Source organism: Ovis canadensis, chromosome 19, assembly GCF_042477335.2.
Source record: "Ovis canadensis isolate MfBH-ARS-UI-01 breed Bighorn chromosome 19, ARS-UI_OviCan_v2, whole genome shotgun sequence".
Lineage (NCBI taxonomy): Eukaryota > Metazoa > Chordata > Mammalia > Artiodactyla > Bovidae > Ovis > Ovis canadensis.
Genome location: NC_091263.1, coordinates 59,136,086 through 59,156,058, shown reverse-complemented (window position 1 = coordinate 59,156,058; position 19,973 = coordinate 59,136,086). Strand labels below are relative to the sequence as shown.

At 38.0% G+C, this 19,973-nt stretch overlaps 1 protein-coding gene across 14 annotated transcripts in view; it reads left to right on the top strand.

Moving 5' to 3' along the window:
• The first annotated feature begins 5,496 nt into the window (after positions 1–5,496).
• CCDC66 (coiled-coil domain containing 66) overlaps positions 5,497–19,973 on the top strand; it is a 51,400-nt gene continuing 36,923 nt past the window's right edge. For 5 of the 14 annotated variants that reach the window (XM_069560648.1, XM_069560646.1, XM_069560656.1 and 2 more), the window contains exons 1-5: positions 5,501–5,594; positions 7,659–7,723; positions 8,397–8,422; positions 16,736–17,177; positions 18,800–18,965. In XM_069560648.1, coding sequence (XP_069416749.1) covers positions 5,521–5,594; positions 7,659–7,723; positions 8,397–8,422; positions 16,736–17,177; positions 18,800–18,965 — 773 coding nt within the window. In that variant the 5' untranslated portion in view covers positions 5,501–5,520. Of the gene's footprint in view, positions 5,595–7,658; positions 7,724–8,396; positions 8,423–16,735; positions 17,178–18,799; positions 18,966–19,973 lie in introns of all 14 variants that reach the window. The other 9 variants (XM_069560649.1, XM_069560653.1, XM_069560657.1 and 6 more) reach the window with 8 other exon arrangements.

The window sequence follows — 19,973 nt, the reverse complement described above, 5'->3', positions numbered from 1 at the left end:
TGTCTGAAGAACTATGGACGGAGGTTCATGACATTGTATAGGAAGCAGTGATCAAGACCATCTGCAAGAAAAAGAAATGCAAAAAACACAAAGTGGTTGTTGGAGGAGGGCTTACAAATAGTTGAGAAAAGAAGAGAAGCAAAGGAGAAAAGGAGAGATATACCCATTTGAATGCAGAGTTCCAAAGAATAGCCAGGAGAGATAAAAGAAAAAAAAAGGTCTTCCTAAGTGATTAATGCAAAGAAATAGAGGAAAACAGTGGAATGGGAAAGACTAGAGATCTCTTCAAGAATATTAGAGATACCAAGGGAACATTTCATGCAAAGGTGAGCACAATAAAGGACAGAAATAGTATGGACTAAACAGAAGCAGGAGATATAAAGAGGTGGCAAGAATACACAGAGGAACTGTACAGAAAAGATCTTAATGATGCAGATAACCATGATAGTATGCTCACTCACCTAGAGCCAGACATCCTGGAGTGCGAAATCAAGTGGGCCTTAGGAAGCATCACTACAAACAAACTGGTGGAAGTGATGGAATTTCAGCTGAGCCATTTAAATCCTAAAAGGTGATTCTGTTAAATGGCTAAACTCAATATGCTAGCAAATTTGGAACACTCCAGTGGCCACAGGACTGGAAAAGGTCCATTTTCATTCCAATCCCGAAGATAGGCAATGCCAAAGAATACTCAAACTACCGCACAATTGCACTCATCTCACATGCTAGTAAAGACATGCTCAAAATTCTCCAAGCCAGGCTTCAGCAATACGTGAACCGTGAACTTCCAGATGTTCAAGCTGGTTTTACAAAAGGCAGAGGAACCAGACATCAAATTGCCAGCATCCGTTGGATCATGGAAAAGGCAAGAGAATTCCAGAAAAACATCTATTTCTGCTTTATTGACTATGCCAAAGCCTTTGTGTGGATCACAACAAACTGTGGAAAATTCTTCTAGAGATGGGAATACCAGGCCACCTGACCTGCCTCCTGAGAAACCTATATGCAGGTCAAGAAGCACCAGTTAGAACCAGACATGGAACAATGAACTGGTTCCAAATGGAGGAGTCCGTCAAGGCTGTATATTGTCACCTTGCTTATTTAACTGGTATACAGAGTACATTATGTGAAATGCCGGGCTGGATGAAGCACAGCTGGAATCAAGATTGCCAGAAGAAATATCAATAACCTCAGATATGCAGATGACACCACCCTTATGGCAGAAAGTGAAGAGGAACTGAAGACCCTGTTGATGAGAGGAGAGTGAAAAAGCTGGCTTAAAATCAACATTACAAAAACCAAGATTATGGCATCTGGTCCCATCACTTCATGGCAAACAGATAGGGTAAAATGGAAACAGTGACAGACTTTATTCTCTTGGGCTCCAAAATCACCATAGATAGTGACTGCAGCCATGAAATGAAAGGACGCTTGCTCCTTGGAAGAAAAACTATAACCAGCCTAGAGAGCATATTAAAAAGCAGAGACATTGCTTTGCAGACAAAAGCCTGTCTAGTCAAAGCTGTGGTTTTTCCAGTAGTCATGTATGGATGTGAGAATTGGACCATAAATAAAGCTGAGCATTGAAGAAGAGATGCTTTGGAACTGTGGTGTTGGAGAAAACTCTTGAGAGTCCCTTGGACTGCAAGTAGATCAAACCAGTCAATCCTAATGGAAATCAGTCCTGAATATTCATTGTAAAGACTGATGCTGAAGCTCCAATACTTTGGCTACCTGATTCGAAGAACCAACTCAGTGAAAAAGATCCTGATGCTGGGAAAGATTGAAGACAGGAGGAGAAGGGGACAACAGAGGATGAGATGGTTTGATGGTATCACCAACTCGATGGACATGAGTTTGAGCAAGCTCCAGGTGTTGGTGATTGACAGGGAGGCCTGGAGTGCTGCAGTTCATGGGATTGCAAAGAGTCGGACATGACTGAGTAACTGAACTGACTGACTGCATTTGGGACTCTTTTGTTTACTTTGAGGTTTACTTCTTTTCATCTAAGGGATTCTTGTTTACAGTAGTAGATAAAATGGTCATCTAAATTAAATTTGCCCATTCTGGTCCATTTTAGTTCACTGATTGCAAACACATCCACGTTCACTCTTGTCATCTCCTGTTTGACATCCAATTTATCTTGATTCATGGACCTAACATTCCAGGTTCCAGTGCAATATTGTTCTTTACAGCCTTGAACTTTACTTTTACCACTAGACACATTCACAACTGAGTGTTGTTTCTGCTTTGTCTCATCCTTTTCATTCTTTCTGGAGCTATTTATCCATTCTTCTCCAATAGCATATGGGACACCTACTGACATGGAGGGTTCATCTTTCAGTGTCATAACTTTTTGCCTTTTCATACTGTTCATGAGGTTCTCAAGGCATGGGCCATGTTCAGTAAACCTTTTAATTCAATTTTCTGCTCATAGTTAGTGCGGCACTCCCTCCCTGTTTGTAGTTTGGCCTGTGGCAGCCCAGTCCCGGAGTCTGATGTCTCCATGGTAGGGCTAATGGCGACCTCCTCCAAGAGGACTTATGCATGTGTTTAAACTCATGTAACCCTTACAACAGCCCTGTGAAGTAGAATACTAGTATTCATCTTCATTGTTTCAAAGATAAGCAGGTTAATAACTTCCTTTGATCACACAGCTAGTATGCAACAAAGCTGGGATCTGACCCCAGGCAGCCTAGATCCAAAGCTCTGGAAAACAATGCTGTGCACTAAACAGAACAAAGGGCTTGGACACCTCAAGGGCTCCAATGCACTGGTAGTGAAATCCAGAAGTAGTCAGCCTTGGCCAAGATGCCACCAGTGCAGTGTGGAGCATGATTATTGCCAAGGTGACACTGTTTGCACCCACAAGGTCGTAATACCTGAGGCAACTCCATTGCATATAAATGAAAGGTATACTTATAGTACCTCCAAACTTCACAGACCCTTACACAATCAGTTCAAAGTATTTAAACTCTCCTTTCTGGAGGAGTGGATCTCAGGCAGACCATGAAGAAGGATGGAGTGTTAAAGGGTGCTACACTGGGAAACTGATCCTTCATTCCTGCCTCACAATACACTTGGGGATTGAAATAATCTTGCACCAATTTAAAGTGCAAGGGGTGCACGGGCTTCTCATTGCTATGGCTTCTCATGTTGCAGAGCACAAACTCGAGAGCTCACTGGCTTCAGTAGCTCTGGCTTGTGGGGCTTAGGTGCTGCACATCTTGTGGGATCTTCCTGGATCACGGATTGAACGTGTGTCTCCTGTATTAGCAGGTGGATTCTTTAGTACAGAGCCACCAGGGAAACCCTACATAATAACATCTTAAAATGTTCTCTTTTTATTGAGATATAGTTGCTATATAATATTCTATAACTTTCAAGTGTACTACATAGTGATTTTATATATCTGCATACATTATGAAATGATCAATGTGGTAAGTCTAGTAACAATCTGTTCCCATTAAAAGTTACTACCATATTATTGACCATACTCTTTATGCTGTTTATTATAGCCATGTGACTTATTTATTTTATAACTAGAGGTTTTTATTTCTTAATTCCCTTCACCTATATAGAATATATTTCTAGGACAAATGGGGAAAATTAGGAATTGGAACATTCCATATTATCATAAAATTGATAATTTTCTTAGGTGTAATAATAGTGCTGTGGCTATATCTTATTCTTAGTAATACATGCTTTCATGTTTATGGGCAAAGTGTTAATGTCTGTTACTTGCAAATAGTGATGCAAAAAAAGGTGAGTATGTACATGCAGGCACCTATAAACTGGTAAGGACGTGGGTGTATGTGTGTCTGTCTATGCACAGAGAGAAAAAGCAAATGTAGCAAAATATTAACAACTGTAACATCTAGGTAGAGGGTCTTCATTGAACTATTCTTGTTTTTGTTTAAACATTTTCATAATAATGAAAATTAGAAACAAAATTTTAGAAGTCATACTATGTTAGCTCCCAGAAATACTTCTGCTAACATGTTGGTTTAAATCCTTTTAGCTTTTTTTCCCCCCATGCACAGATGACTTTTACTTAAAACAAAAACAACAGAGGATCAAATATACATGGGTACCTGTTCATTTAATCAAATAAATTATCAAATGTTTCCAAGTTATTTTCCACAGACCCAATACATAAATGAATATTCCAGGATGTCTTTCTGTTTTATGAATGTACCATAAGAATTCAGTGTGCTACATTTATTATAACTATGTTTGTAAAAATCATTTAAGAAAAGATAGATGAAAAATTCATAAACTTTTAGTAACTTCATTATGTCTAGGGGCATCTTCATCATGAAACAGCATTGCCAAATTTAATAAAGTTTTTGTTGCTATTAAAAGTTTATGCTGTTCATTTACTTAAATATTTACTTTCTCTACTGTTCAGTTCTAAGTGCTGTGAGTATAGAGTAGTCAAAACCCAACTGTGCTCCTCGGAAGCTCTCCCTGACACAGGATGTAAAGCGTGTAACATACCCTGATTCAAAGGGCAGGGACTGGGGAGTCCAGAGACTGGGCTCCTAATTTACCCACTAGAGAATTCCTCCAGCTCCATGGAGGAAGTGACATTTAAACTGAGATTTGAAGGATGAAGAGGAGACTCCTGTAACACTAGACTGGAAAGAGGGCTCTCCGGTTACAATGCTTGATAAGTGACCTTAGGCGAGTTCCTGGACCTCTCCGTGCTTCAGGGATAAAGTGGTAAAGCTTAAATAAGACACAAAAGGCCTTTATCCAGGTATGGCACTATTTAGCACTTGCAGTTGTTGCTGCTGTTTAAGAAGTGCTATAGTGTACTGGGCTTCAGGCCGTGGCCACAGCTAGAAATAAGATATATCATATATCTGCCCTAGGAGTCTCTCTCCAGTTGTTTAGTGGCTAAATCATGTCTGACTCTTTTGCGACCCCATGGACTGTAGCCCACCACGCTCTCCTTGTCCATGGGGTTTCTCAGGCCAGAATACTGGAGTGGGTTGCCATTTCCTTCTCCAGAGGATCTTCCCCATTCAGTACCCGCTCCCTAACTTATTTTACACTAAAATAAGCCTCTCTCCCAAATGTACGATATAGCAAGTGTTAATTTCCAAACAGTGTTAATGCTTTTTGTTTCTCCCTACTTTTGCCACCTCCTCCTGAGCTGACGCACTTCTCTGAGTGCTGTGAACTCTGCTGCTGCTGCTGCGTCGCTTCAGTCTTGTCCGACTCTGTGTGACCCCATGGGATTCTCCAGGCGAGAATGCTGGAGCGGGTTGCCATTTCCTTCTGCAATGCATGAAAGTGAAAAGCGAAAGTGAAGTCGCTCAGTCTGTGAACTCTAGGGGCTGCAACTTCCAGTTAAGAACTCCCACCATTCCAGAACCAGGACCACAAACCCCAAGCGGAGCGAAAGGGTAGCCTCGCCCCCAAGCGCAGGCGCCAGTATACTCAATCCTGATTGGCCCGCTCTCCTAGCTCGCCGGCATCACTGTATCCAATCGGTGTAGTGCTTGTTGAGCGATGGCAGCAACCGGCGTACACAAGGGGCTTGAGCATCCTGTGGAGAGCGCGGGAGGTCAGGCCATGAACTTGGGGTAAGCTGGGGAGAGAAAGGTGGTAGTCTATGGAAGGGCGAGGCTTAATTGGCCCTTGGAGTCCTTCGCGAGCAACCTTCCAGTCCTGTGTCGTCCCAAGCTGCAGTGCCGGCTCTCTGAAGTGGAGAGAGGCAAGGGGCTGGGTCGGCCTTTTACTTTTCAAATTAATAACTCGCGTGAGAACTGTCCTTCTCTCCTTTTCGCTTCCTCCTGTATCTCAGGAGGGAGAAGGAGGAGAGGCGTGAGAGGAGGTAAAAGGTGAGGGCAGGTGGAGAGTTAAAGCTTAGCAGCTTCCCGGGGAGAAATCCTGGCCCAGGTTCTGGTGCTTTGCGTCCCTGTCGTGGGGTTTTTTTTGCAATGTTGGAGCGCCCAGAGAAGCTTAGCACCTGCAGTGCAAAGAGCCTAGGCTTCTCGAGGAGCAGGGGATCATTTGTGTTTGACATCTTATAGGCCCTCATTAGATAATGGTGGTGGTTGCTCTTAGTCACTCAGTCGGGTTCGAATCTTTGTGACTGCATGGACTGTAGCCTGCCTAGTTCCTCTGTCCATGAGATTCTCCAGGCAAGAATACTGGAGTGGGTTGCCATTTCCTTCTTCAGGAGACGGTGGTTGAGTAATAAAAAGGACCGTTGCATGGCGACCCCATGGACTATAGCCTTCCAGGCTCCTCTGTCATGGGATTCTCCAGTCGAGAATCCTGGAGTGGGTTGCCATACCCTTCTCCAGGGGGCTTTCCTGACCCAGGGATTGAACCCTGGTCTCCAGTATTGCAGGCAGTTTCTTTATCGTCTGAGCCACCGGGGAAGCCAAATAAAAAGGACCGTTGCATGGTTTTCATGATTGGGAAGTTTGATATTTTAAGAAGATGAAAGTCACCGAACTTACACACATGCACCTCATTTAGCAAATAGAATCTAGGGATAGCAAATAAATAAGACAGCCCCTGAAGGCGTTACAATGCAATAGTACTGAATAAAGAGACTTTACAATTTCATTCAAAGTCTTTTGTTTAAATTTCACCAGTGTAAACATGAACTGTTTATAACTGTGCAACCGGGAAACCCTTAAAACCCATTCTTTCCAGTGTTCTTTCTTAATCATAAGTTGAGGTCGTTTGATTTCCCCCACCTTTAGCATCACAGCAAATTTCGTATTCCCTTTTTTTTGGTCTGCTGGGTTTAATTTTTTTTTTTTTTCACTGTGGACGTCATTTTTGTCCCTGTTGATACTTACTGACCTTCTTCTTCCCTTCCTCTCTCCTGCCCCCCTCACCTTACTAAAATAGTATAATAACTGTGTGTACTGCTGCTTTTGGTTTTAGCGAAATTTTTATTAGGACTTCAACAAACATGCAATTTTTGTTGACAGTAACTACTGTTACTTTGTCCTCTTGCATATGACAGGCACAGATAAAGTACAGAGGGGAAAATATAGGTGTATTACTGTGATACTTTAAAAAGTGCCACTAAGTCTGAATGTGTATTAGTTGAAATATTCAAAATAAAACTCCATGCTCAAGCAGTTTATAACCCTAGTGGCACTCTTACAGGTTCACTTCCAAATACTGCTCTACTAAGGCCATAGAATGTATTAGTCATGAGATCATTATGAAACTAATAAATAGTAACTAGAGGTTTTGCTCCTTTAACATAGGTGAAGAATTTCCCAACAGCATTATTTTTTTTTCCAGTCTAGAGTTAGAAGAATTAAATGATGTTAGAATAACCAGATTAATTTATTCCTTTATGACTGAGTAGCTGAACTGAACAAAAAGAAGTTTCAGGTTGAATACGATAAATTCTTTGTAGGAAAGTTTCAAGAATTTTTTCTATGTAGTTTTAAATTTTATCTTGAATTGAAAAATGTTTTAAATTAAAAGAATGATTTCAACTATACCTCAATTTAAAAAAAATGAACACTTTTTTTTTAATGGTTTAATAATTACAAGGTTCCTGTATTAATTCAAAAGAACAAATTTACTTTCAAGGTTTAAATGAACATTTCTGGCTATTTAAAATGTTGCTATTTCTTAAAAATGACAGACAACTTTCTTTTATTTTGCAGAGATGGTTTAAAGCTTGAAACGGAATTATTGAATGGAAAAACCAAGCTTATATTGTCTCCATATGGTATGCTATGTTACTAGAAATCTAAAATATAAACTTTTAGATTCCTACATAAAATGTATTATTTTGTAACAGGTTTTTTGCTTGTAGTGAAATATTTAAATAATACTTTGAAAAAAACTGGTTTCCCTAACTTTCTCAAATTTATTTTTAGCCAAGTAGAGTCAGATCACATCATTGCTTACCACTGTCAGTATTTATTCATATAATTTAATGTTCCAGTATATTTCATATGTAACATCTCTTTGTTATATTTGTATATAGCAAAATGCTTATTGTCTAATGAGTAATCTAGGTGAAATTTATGTATTTACATTCTGTGCATGTAAACAATGTATTATTTGAGAAAATTCAATTTATAATAAGACCATAGTTTTAAAGTCATTTTTAGTATTAGTTTTAAAACTCAGAGTATGCTTTGGTATTCTTCTCATTCAGATTATTTTCTTTTTCTCTAAACTGTTTATAGTTTTACCTTGGAAAGTGAACAGAAATGAAATAGAACTATTTGAACCACACTGTAAAAGTTAAAACATTTAATATCTAAAGTTAATGCTTTTGGGGGTTAATATTTTTAGTTAATATCTTCTTAAAACAATGCTAATTAAAATTTTCTTTTGTGACTGCCTTAGTATATTTTTGGTTGATAGTGTAGTAATTTTTTTTTCTTTTGTAGACCATAAATCAAAAATTTCTGGAAAGGTAAGCCAAATGACTTTGACCTGACTTGTTTTCAAATGTAAAATGCAATTCACTTTACAGTGGTTTGAAAATAATTCCTGTCAAACTATCAAAAAGGATTTGGAGTGATGATGAAAAGTTGCTGTTTGCTTGCTTTCAAGCTGGTCCTTTCACAGAAATGGAATCGTAATTTTTTGGTTCAAAAGGGTTTCTAGAATTTCTTTCTCCAGATCAGTTCTGTCCAGTAACACTTTCTGCAGTGATGGAAATGTTATAAAATCAGTGCTGTCCAATATGACAGCCAGCCACTAGCCATGTGTAGCTGTTAAGGACTTAAAATGTGATCAGTGTGATTAAGGAAGTTAATTGTTAATTCATTTATTTTATTTTTAATTTCAATTTAGTAACTACTGTACTGGACAGTGTAACTCCTGAGATCTTTAATAACAGACTTTAAAACAAACTTCTTTTTTCATACTCAGATTCCATTTTCCCACACCATATGGATGTATTTGGTTGACAATATCTTAAATGCATTTAGCTTCTTAGTCTTAGAGGTTACACTTAAGCTAAATGATAATTTTCCTTTTCAGTTGTTTTTCCTTATCAGGAACCCAAAGTGCCATTTTCTGCAGAATACATGACCACTTCAAAATTTTGATACCACTTCTTGTTTCCCATTTCTTTTCCCATTAAGCAGCAGAAATTTCTATTTTCCTCCATAAGTTTCTGTAGCCCCCTTTATTTTGCAGCACCTTTTTTTTTTTTTTTTTTTGGTTTGAATCTTTTTCTGCTGCTTCTTGCAGCTGCTTTATTTATCATTTTGCAGCATCTTGAAGTCTGTTTTTCCATATCTTGAGTAGAGTCCAGTTTGGGTGGTGTGGCACTTATCAATTCTGAACCCATGATGGCTTTGGTTTCCAGGTTTAATCAAGGTGGAGAAGATGCTTGAGTTCCCAGCTTATCAGTTACTTGGTAAATGGGTGATAATGGTCTAAGTAATTCCACAAGCTACCTATAAAAATTGTTACATACACACACAGTATATGCATACCTTGTGTGTTCCCTTAATTGCAAAATATTTTTCTGCCCTAAAATATTGCAACAATTGTTTTTATTTGAGTCACAGTAACAAATACAGTACTCCTTTTCAAGCTTCTAGATTTAAAAACAAAAAACTACCTGTAATAGTTGATTTGTGTCTTCTTCCCCTGGCCTCTATTTTCTTGCACATATTCCCTCTTCAATTATGTCCTTAATGGATTTGTTATTGTCAGCACATTTGTGAAGACATTTCATTATCTTTTTAACCAACTTGGGACATCTGGAGATCCCCTTTTATGCCTGTAATAAAGTTACTGATCTTGGACTTTTGGTAAAATCCTTTGAAAATTCGTTTAGGGGTCTAGATATTTATTTATTGAATTAAAGCAGGTTCTTTTATTCCTCTTGCTTTGGGGACACCAAAATACTGATGCATGGTAACTCTGAGGTGGTGGGTATGTTGATTAGCTTGTTTGTGGTATTTATTTCACAATGTATACTTATATCAAATTGTACACCTATTAAACCTCAGTAAAGCTGGAAGAAAGTACTGATGCAACCTAAGTTTCCTAAATCTCAATTCTACAGCTATATATTGATTTCTCTTTTCTGTAAGTTGTTCATAAATTCACTCATCATAGTGCTTTTCTTTTCTTCTACTAGGGTAAGCTCCTAAGTGACCATACTGCCTACAGTTCTTTTTTTTCATCTTCCTCACCAGTTGAATTACTGTCGTGTTCATAGTGTGCTCTTTAAACACTGTGAGCTCTAGCTCATCATCAAGTCTAACATACTGTGGTCTGAGTACTTTAAGTTTTTCAAAGTCTCTCCTGCATTTTTCTTTAATCTGTGGGAGTGAATATGAAATAAATATGGTTGCCAGTCTAATTTCTTTAGCTTTTATAGGAAGAGAAATGAGAGAAATATTAATGATTCAGTGTCGTGGGTAATTTATAAATTCTAAAGTCATAAAATGGAGAAGGCAGTGGCACCCCACTCCAGTACTCTTGCCTGGAAAATCCCATGGACGGAGGAGCCTGGTAGGCTGCAGTCCATGGGGTCGCTGTGGGTCAGACACAACTGAGCGACTTCACTTTGACTTTTCACTTTCATGCATTGGAGAAGGAAATGGCAACCCACTCCAGTGTTCTTGCCTGTAGAATCCTAGGGACAGGGGAGCCTGGTGGGCTGCCGTCTATGGGGTCGCATAGAGTCGGACATGACTGAAGCGACTTAGCAGCAGTAGCAGCAAAGTCATAAAAATATCTCACAATTAGTTGAAATATAAAACATTAAAAAATGTTTGCAGATATTTCTACGTGTGAGAATCAGAATAATGCCACACTAAAAGCTGCATATAGTATTAGTGCTACGTAGCATGTTTTATATTTTAAAATATTAATTTTCTCTGAATCTTTCTGCCCTTGGGATCCTGGTTCCATATAAATTCTGAAGTCAACCAGCGTTAAATGCATTGGACCCTGTGTTTATATCTTTTTTAATATTATGAAAAATATTGGTACAATTAAAACATTAAAAAAATTTAATTTAGGTAAAGAGAAACATGCTATATAGAAATGTTTATAACATTAATACCCTACTTGATCAATTAAAATTCATCTGATCCACTAAACACTTGGAAAATGATATGGGCTAGATTGCTTTTTCCTATTAAGTAACTTGAACATAATTGAATATTTATTTCATAGTTAATGGTTTTTTGCTGCTTCCACTCATTACTCTTCTCAGGCATTAAGCTACAAACATATTCAGGATTGAGCTGAGTGTATATTGCTATCATGCCAGACATTGCTACCCCCCTTTTTCATTAAATACTTTTAGGTGATTTTTTCTGTATTTATTTCTGGTATAAGTAGACTGTGGCAAAATAGTTCTAATTAAATTGGGGCTGCAATTAATAGGTTTCTGTTTAGAAGAATTTACTGCAACTGTGAAACTCCACTATGTGTGTGTAGCTACATTCTTGACTGTATTTGTTCTGTGACTCTGAGAGAAAAAAAAGAAGTGAAACCCAGTCCATGTTTCTTAAAAGCAGGACTGTCAGTTCAGTAAATAACTATATATTACAAGTAAAATGTGTACCATACTAGGGTTATAAAAAGAAGAAAATTTTTCAAGGAGCAGTCCTTTGTCGTTTGAGGAGACAGGGAATATTTCATAAAAGAGCTGACTCTTTGGTTAAAACTTAAAAGATGAGGGAAATATTCTAGTGAAAGTAGTAAAGAAGTATATTCTAAATTCAAAGAAAATAGCAGGCAAAATACCAAAGTACAAACCATAATTTGTATTTGGGGATAGTGTGCATATCAGCAGGGAATGTACAACATAAAACTTAGGGTGGTTACAATTGTAAGGGGTTTAAATGTATATTCAAAGGATTTGAACTTACTTGTTTTGAAAAGTAGACTAGATAGGATTTGTGTTGTAAGAAAGGCCTTTGGGCAGTTCTGTGAAGGACAGATTATCATAACAGGAACACTACTTATTTTAGTCCAGGAAGAGTTTTATGGGACTCTGAAGTGTGATGGTTATCAGAATGTAAAGAAGGGGACAAAAGTAAGAAATTTTTAAGATACATTAATGGCATACACTATACTTCTTAACAGTTTGAGTCAGAAACTGACTAGAGAACTGAAATGCTCAACTATTCATGATCCCAAAAAACTCAGTATGAGTCAAAGAAGAGTGGGTAGTAGTAATAGCTGTGGTAGCTGGAGACTGGGGTATAGGGCTCAGCTTTGTAAGCTATGTGCAGTCTGCTGATAATTTGCTTAACATAGTGATTTTCAAAAATTAGAATGAATTGTGAGTGTCTAAAAATTGGAACTTTAAGGTAGAATACGACATTTTTGGTTCTCTTGAAATACTGGATGATCTAGTAAGTAGACTCAAATTCCAATTTGTCAGTGTAAGCTGCTTCTGACTGGTGGCTGCCTGCTTTAGACGGATAAGCTGCTCTTCAATTCATCCTAGTTGCCACCCAGCCTAATTTGCAGTAGGTATTTCAATTTGTCACCTTTCATTGAAAGAATTAGTTATATAAATATAGCCATAGTGATAGGAGGGTAAAGGAGCATGTTAGATTGTGCTGTTAGTATTATCGAAAGTCTAAAAGCCTGCGATGAAAGGGTATACGTGGGATGGAGGATAATAAAGAGATTTTGCTGCTGATGATATGGTACATTTTGAAAAGTAGGGTAAAATGAGGTTGATTAATTGGTCAAAGTGTGGTTATGTATTATGTAATTTTTTTTTTAGTATAAATGTATTTATTTTAATTGGAGGCTAATCACAATTTGTATTTGTTTTCCCATACATTGACATGAATCCACCACAGGTGTACACGTGTTCCCCATCCTGAAACCCCCTCCCATCTCCCTCCCCATCCCATCCCTCTGGGTCATCCCAGTGCACCAGCCCCAGGTATCGTGTATCATGCATTGAACTTGGACTGGCGATTCGTTTCACATATGATAATATACGTGTTTCAACGCCATTCTCCCAAATCATCCCACCCTCGCCCTCTCCCACAGAGTCCAAAAGACTGTTCTATACATCTGTGTCTCTTTTGCTATCTTGCATACAGGGTTATCGTTACCATCTTTCTAAATTCCATATATATGCATTACTATACTGTATTGGTGTTTTTCTTTCTGGCTTACATCACTCTGTATAATCGGCTCCAGTTTTATCCACGTCATTAGAACTGATTCAAATGTATTCCTTTTAATGGATAAGTAATACTCCATTGTGTATATGTGTAGCTTTCTTATCCATTCGTCTGCTGCTGGACATCTAGGTTGCTTCCATGTCCTGGCTATTATAAACAGTGCTGTGATGAACATTGGGGTACACATGTCTCTTTCAATTCTGGTTTCCTCAGTGTGTATGCCCAGCAGTGGGATTGCTGGGTCATAAGGCAGTTCTATTTCCAGTTTTTTAAGGAATCTCCACACTGTTCTCCATAGTGGCTGCACTAGTTTGCATTTCCACCAACAGTGTAAGAAGGTTCCCTTTTTTCCACACCCTCTCCAGAATTTATTGCTTGTAGACTTCTGGATCACAGCCATTCTGACTGGTGTGAGATGGTACCTCATTGTGTTTTTTTGTGTGTATGTGTGTGTGTGTGTGTGTGTCTTTTATTTTTACTTTATTTTACTTTACAATACTGTATTGGTTTTGCCATACATTGACATGAATCCCCATGGGTGTACATGTGTTCCCAAACATGAACCCCCCTCCCACCTTCCTCCCCATAACATCTCTCTGGGTCATCCCCGTGCACAAGCCCCAAGCATGCTGTATCCTGCGTCGGACATAGACTGGCGATTCGATTCTTACATGATAGTATACATGTTACAATGCCATTCTCCCAAATCATCCCACCCTCTCCCTCTCCCTCTGAGTCCAAAAGTCCGTTATACACATCTGTGTCTTTTTTGCTGTTTTGCATACAGGGTCATCATTGCTATCTTTCTAAATTCCATATATATGTGTTAGTATACTGTATTGGTATTTTTCTTTCTGGCTTACTTCACTCTGTATAATCGGCTCCAGTTTCATCCATCTCATCAGAACTGATTCAAATGTATTCTTCTTAACGGCTGAGTAATACTCCATTGTGTATATGTACCACAGCTTTCTTATCCATTCATCTGCTGATGGACATCTAGGCTGCTTCCATGTCCTGGCTATTATAAACAGTGCTGTGATGAACATTGGGGTACACGTGTCTCTTTCAGTTCTGGTTTCCTCGGTGTATATGCCCAGCAGTGGGATTGCTGGGTCATAAGGTAGTTCTATTTGCAATTTTTTAAGGAATCTCCACACTGTTCTCCAAAGGGGCTGTACTAGTTTGCATTCCCACCAACAGTGTAGGAGGGTTCCCTTTTCTCCACACCCTCTCCAGCATTTATTGCTTGCAGATTTTTGGATCGCAGACATTCTGCCTGGTGTGAAGTGGTACCTCATTGTGGTCTTGATTTGCATTTCTCTGATAATGAGTGATGTTGAGCATCTTTTCATGTGTTTGTTAGCCATCTGTATGTCTTCTTTGGAGAAATGTCTATTTAGTTCTTTGGCCCATGTTTTGATTGGGTTGTTTAATTTTCTGGAATTGAGCTGCATAAGTTGCTTGTATATTTTTGAGATTAGTTGTTTGTCAGTTGCTTCATTTGCTATTATTTTCTCCCATTCAGAAGGCTGTCTTTTCACCTTGCTTATATTTTCCTTTGTTGTGCAGAAGCTTTTAATTTTAATTAGGTCCCATTTGTTTATTTTTGCTTTTATTTCCAGTATTCTGGGAGGTGGATCATAGAGGATCCTGCTGTGATTTATGTCGGAGTGTTTTGCCTATATTCTCCTCTAGGAGTTTTATAGTTCCTGGTCTTACATTTAGATCTTTAATCCATTTTGAGTTTATTTTTGTGTGCGGTGTTAAAAAGTGATCTAGTTTCAGTCTTTTACAAGTGGTTGACCAGTTTTCCCAGCACCACTTGTTAAAAAGATTGTCTTTTCTCCTATAATTTTTGAAAGTAAGGAGATTTGAGATATGATAAGTCAGATGAAAGCCATGTGGTATCTACCCCACTCCTTGACAGTGGGAATCTTGTCTTATTCATTTTATACCTTCAGTGTTTTTTCCATAGTGTTGATCACCTAAAGAGCTACAGTTAATATTGATTGAATGACTGTTGAATTACTTTATGTTAGATGCGTCTGCAGAAATGTACAGTGGGTTAAAAAAGAGATAGATTTGAGAAAAGCAAGCTGTAATAGTTTGGTAATGAAACCATGAAAGAGGGGAGAAAAAGACATTTGGAAGGAAGAAATGACCAATATTTGCTGGTAAACTAAGGAACACTTTGAAGGGAAATAAGGAATCAAAGTTGACTCCATGGTTACTGATCTGAAAGATTGGAACAGCAGTGCTACAAAAATTAGATATTTTGGAAAGGGATGCTGAGTTGGGGATGAGAGATAAAGAATTTGGTCTTTAAATGATGTAATTGAAGATAGTCACTCAACAAAATTTCCTTAAACCTACTCTGTTCCACTCACTGTTCAGATACTGGGGACACAGCAGTGGACAAAGCAAACAAAAATCTTTGCACTGTGGAGTTTAAATTAGAAAAAGGTGGAATGGGCAGAAAATAATCAAAATAAATATAGAATATTACAATACCAAAAGTGCTATATAGCAAAATAAAGGAGAGAAAGGGAAGGGGGCACAGTTCAGTTTCTTAGTCGTGTCCGGCTCTTGGTGACCCCATGGACTGCTGCACACCAGGCTTCCCTGTCCATCACAAACTCCTGGAGTTTACTCAAACTCCTGGCCATTGAGTCGGTGATACCATCCAACCATCTCATCCTCTCCCATCTTCTTCTCCTCCTGCCTTTAATCTTTCCTAGTAACAGGCTCTTTTCCACTGAGTCAGTTCTTCACATCAGGTGACCAGAGAATTGAAGCTTTCTGCCGTGAGGGTGGTGTTGGGCACAGTTGCTTGGGAAAATGGGGAGGAGGGAGGTGGGAGTGAGTTCAGAGCAGGAAGCCTGCAATTTTTAATAGAGTGTTCAGAGAAGACTTCCATGAGCCAGTCATGTTGGAGCCCTGATTTGAAGGTGGTTAGTGAATGAACCATGTAAAATTTGAAGGAATAATGTCCAATGTAGAGGGATTGACGAGTGCTAAGGTCTATGACTGGAGATTCTTGTTGAAATTGTGATTTGAAAGGTTACAGTTATGGGTAGTTACAAGGTCAGGATAAGATACCACTGTGGGAATAAGTAACTGAGGTAGCATGGAAGATAAGCGTATAGGAGCAGAGTCCAGGGAGGTGAGAGTATTCAAACAATGTAAAAGCACCAGTAGTTAAGATAGGAGTTAGGTTAGAGAGAGGGATGGTGACGCACCAGCTAAGATTTTCAAGGAATAAGGGCTGGTAACCTAAAGGTCTGTAAAGACAAAGGTATTGTGGATGTTACAATGCTGACATGAGATTCAAAGCTGAAGTGGAATGGACTGTAACAACCAAAATTAAAATTGTTTTGTAATCTTCATTATCCTGAAATAAAAGAAGAATTTCCAGTTGTTAAAGATTTCAAGTCACGATTTTCAAAGGTTAAGTATAAGTTTCTACGGGTGTATTACCTGACTAGCAAAGTGGAGGCAAAAAAGTTTCGAAGCCTGGCTTATCATTGATTATATAGAGATAATTGTTCATTTTTCATATGCTATTATAAACAATAAATTTCTGTTGTTTTTAACAGATGGGAAGTAAGACCAAGATTGCAAAATATCCCTTAAGAACTAAAACTGGATACATTCTAAAATCACAAAATACTTGTGTCAGGAGTGAAAAATTTTTGCAAAAGAAAAGAATTGGTTCAGAAACTTCACTGCTAAAAGGTGAAAAGAATAGTATGACTTTTTCACCCACTAAGGATTTATGCAAACAGTCTGTAAACAAAGACAGTCTTCATACCGAGAAAGAAATTTCATTTGCACCCCCTAATATACAGAAGGCTAGAAACACCATGAATGCATTTGTAGTAGCTAAACAGAAGCCCTGCAGAAAGCACATCACAGGTGAAAATAGAAAGAGCAGTTTGGTGTGTCTAACAGAAGACCAACTACAACGAATTTTGATGACTGTAAACCAAGGAAGTAAATCTATTACCCTGACTGAGAATGAAAAGGAGGAGGAAACAAGTAAGATTTTTCTAAAATTTTAGTATTTTATCAATATGTAAAATTGAGTTTACATTTAGGATTTGAGTTTCATTGTATTTTACATAACTGCCTGTTAAATTTTAGTTTAACGCATGAACTTTTAAAATAAATATTTGTTTAGAAGACATTCTCTCATATGCAGAATTACTCTTAGAGTTAAAATATGCCATGTTTTATTTAACATTAATGCTAAGAATATTATTCTCATGTACCATAGCCTTAAGAAATCCAGCTTTGTGCATCTAGATGTTAGTACAGAATGAAAGCTGCTGTGCTAATTTTAGAATGTTAGGAGGCTTTACTTAGATGAAAAATAAATATGTAAAATGTTCAAAAAAATTACTATAGTATTTCTAGTGAAAAATGAGAATTTTGCTATAGAGATTGGACACGAGTTGCTAAAAAGGATTATTTTCCTGGCCCTGGCTTTTGTTCTTCCTGACCTTCAGTCCTTGCTAAGAATTGACAGCACTGTCTTTTTAACCAATGTAAAACACTCACTTTGAAGTAGTAGGGTATTATATGCCTTCTGTTTTACTAATTAGGGCGTTGCATTATATTTTTAAAAGCCTTCTAGTTTCAGCTTTAAGGATTTGTGACTATGAGTAGAAATATTACTAAAATTTTGTTAGGCAACAGTGACATAAATAAAAATAAAATTAACAGTCACCAGAAAGAGGGCCCACAACTGGTTTGGGGACCAGGTAGCTCCTTGACACTCCCATAGGGCTCAAACTGGAGTAATTTACCTCCTCTTGGGGTAGATTATTCTTTGTAAAGTGAGAGTGCTAGCTTTTATCTTTAAAAGTTTCTAAAAGTTTATTATTTTAAAAATATTTTTGTGTAATTATTTGGCTGCACCGTCTTAGTTGTGACACATGGGGTCTTTAGTCTGTTTTCAGTTGTGGAGTGCAGGATCTCTAGTTCGGCAGTGGGATTTAGTTCCCTGAGGAGGGATTGCACCTGGGTCCCGTGCTTTGGGAGTTCAGAGTCTTAGCCTCGGGACCACCAGGGAAATCCTTTTTTTTATATATATATAAATTAATTTTTATTGGAGTATAGTTGCTTTTAAGGTTTCCCAGGTGGCTCAGTGGTAAAGAATTTTTTGAGCCAAGCATATGTGCCCTATATAAAATATTTGGAATAGATACATACAATAGTCCATGGAAAAGTTCTGCAGTGATTGATTTCCCAGCTAAATGAGAAAAATAAGGACAAGGTAATGAGTTTTTTTTCTAAATCTATTTGCATTTGTTCTCCTTTAAGTTGTGATTTGTGTTATTTATATTATTTGTAAAAGTTTTGTTGGCAAGAATAAATGGAGGTTTTTTCCCTCGTTGTTGTTGCTTGTTCTCTTAGTTGAAATAAAAGTTTGTATGGCTATGGCCATACCTCTGGGCCATTTAACCTCTGAGACTCAGTTTCCTTTTTTAACAAAAAGGGAATTGTAATACCCACTGCAAGAATTTCTGTAAGAAGTAATTAATTAGATAATGTGTAAAGCAGTATTTAAAAAAAATTGTATAGCAATATATCAAGATAAGGTATTATAATAGATGCAATTTTAGTATTAATTTTAAAACATGCATTTTGCCTTGTAGGTCAGTGTAGTCTAAATTTAAACAATATTCCTGATCAGCCAAAGGATGAGAACATCATGGGACTTCTCCAAAAAACTGAGACTGTTTCATCTATTCAGGATGAAAGCAAATCTGTTTTAAATAAAAATCGGGTGACATCTAATCAGTGTGAGCAGAAAATTTCCACGTATGTAACTCATATCTGTTACTGTGGGGTCATCTTGGGAATATGATTTTACTTTTCTTTGATTTGTGTGTGAAATATTTATTCTGAAGACTAGAGCTATTTAATGTTTTATTACTTAATATTTATGGAGTAAGTTTACAAACAAAGCTAGTGGAGGTGATGGAATTCCAGTTGAGCTATTTCAAATCCTGAAAGATGATGCTGTGAAAGTGCTGCACTCAATATGCCTGCAAATGTGGAAAACTCAGCAGTGGCCACAGGACTGGAAAAGGTCCGTTTTCATTCCAATCCCAAAGAAAGGCAATGCCAAAGAATGCTCAAACTACTGCACAGTTGCGCTCATCTCACATGCTAGTAAAGTCATGCTCAAAATTCTCCAAGCCAGGCTTCGGCAGTACGTGAACCGTGAACTTCCAGATGTTCAAGCTGGTTTTAGAAAAGGCAGAGGAACCAGAGATCAAATTGCCAACATCTGCTGGATCATGGAAAAAGCAAGAGAGTTCCAGAAAAATATCTATTTCTGCTTTATTGACTATGCCAAAGCCTTAGACTGTGTGGATCACAATGAACTGTGGAAAATTCTGAAAGAGATGGGAATATCAGAGAACCTGACCTGCCTCTTCAGAAACCTATATGCAGGTCAGGAAGCAACAGTTAGAACTGGACATGGAACAACAGACTGATTCCAAATAGGAAAAGGAGTATGTCACGGCTATATATATTGTCACCCTGCTTATTTAACTTATATGCAGAGTACATCATGAGAAACGCTGGACTGGAAGAAGCACAAGCTGGAATCAAGATTGCTGGGAGAAATATCAGTAACCTCAGATATGCAGATGACACCACCCTTATGGCAGAAAGTGAAGAGGAACTAAAAAGCCTCTTGAAAGTGTAATAGAGTGAAAAAGTTGGCTTAAAGCTCAACATTCAGAAAACTAAGATCATGGCATCTGGTCCCATCACTTCATGGGAAATAGATGGGGAAACAGTGGACACAGTGGCTGA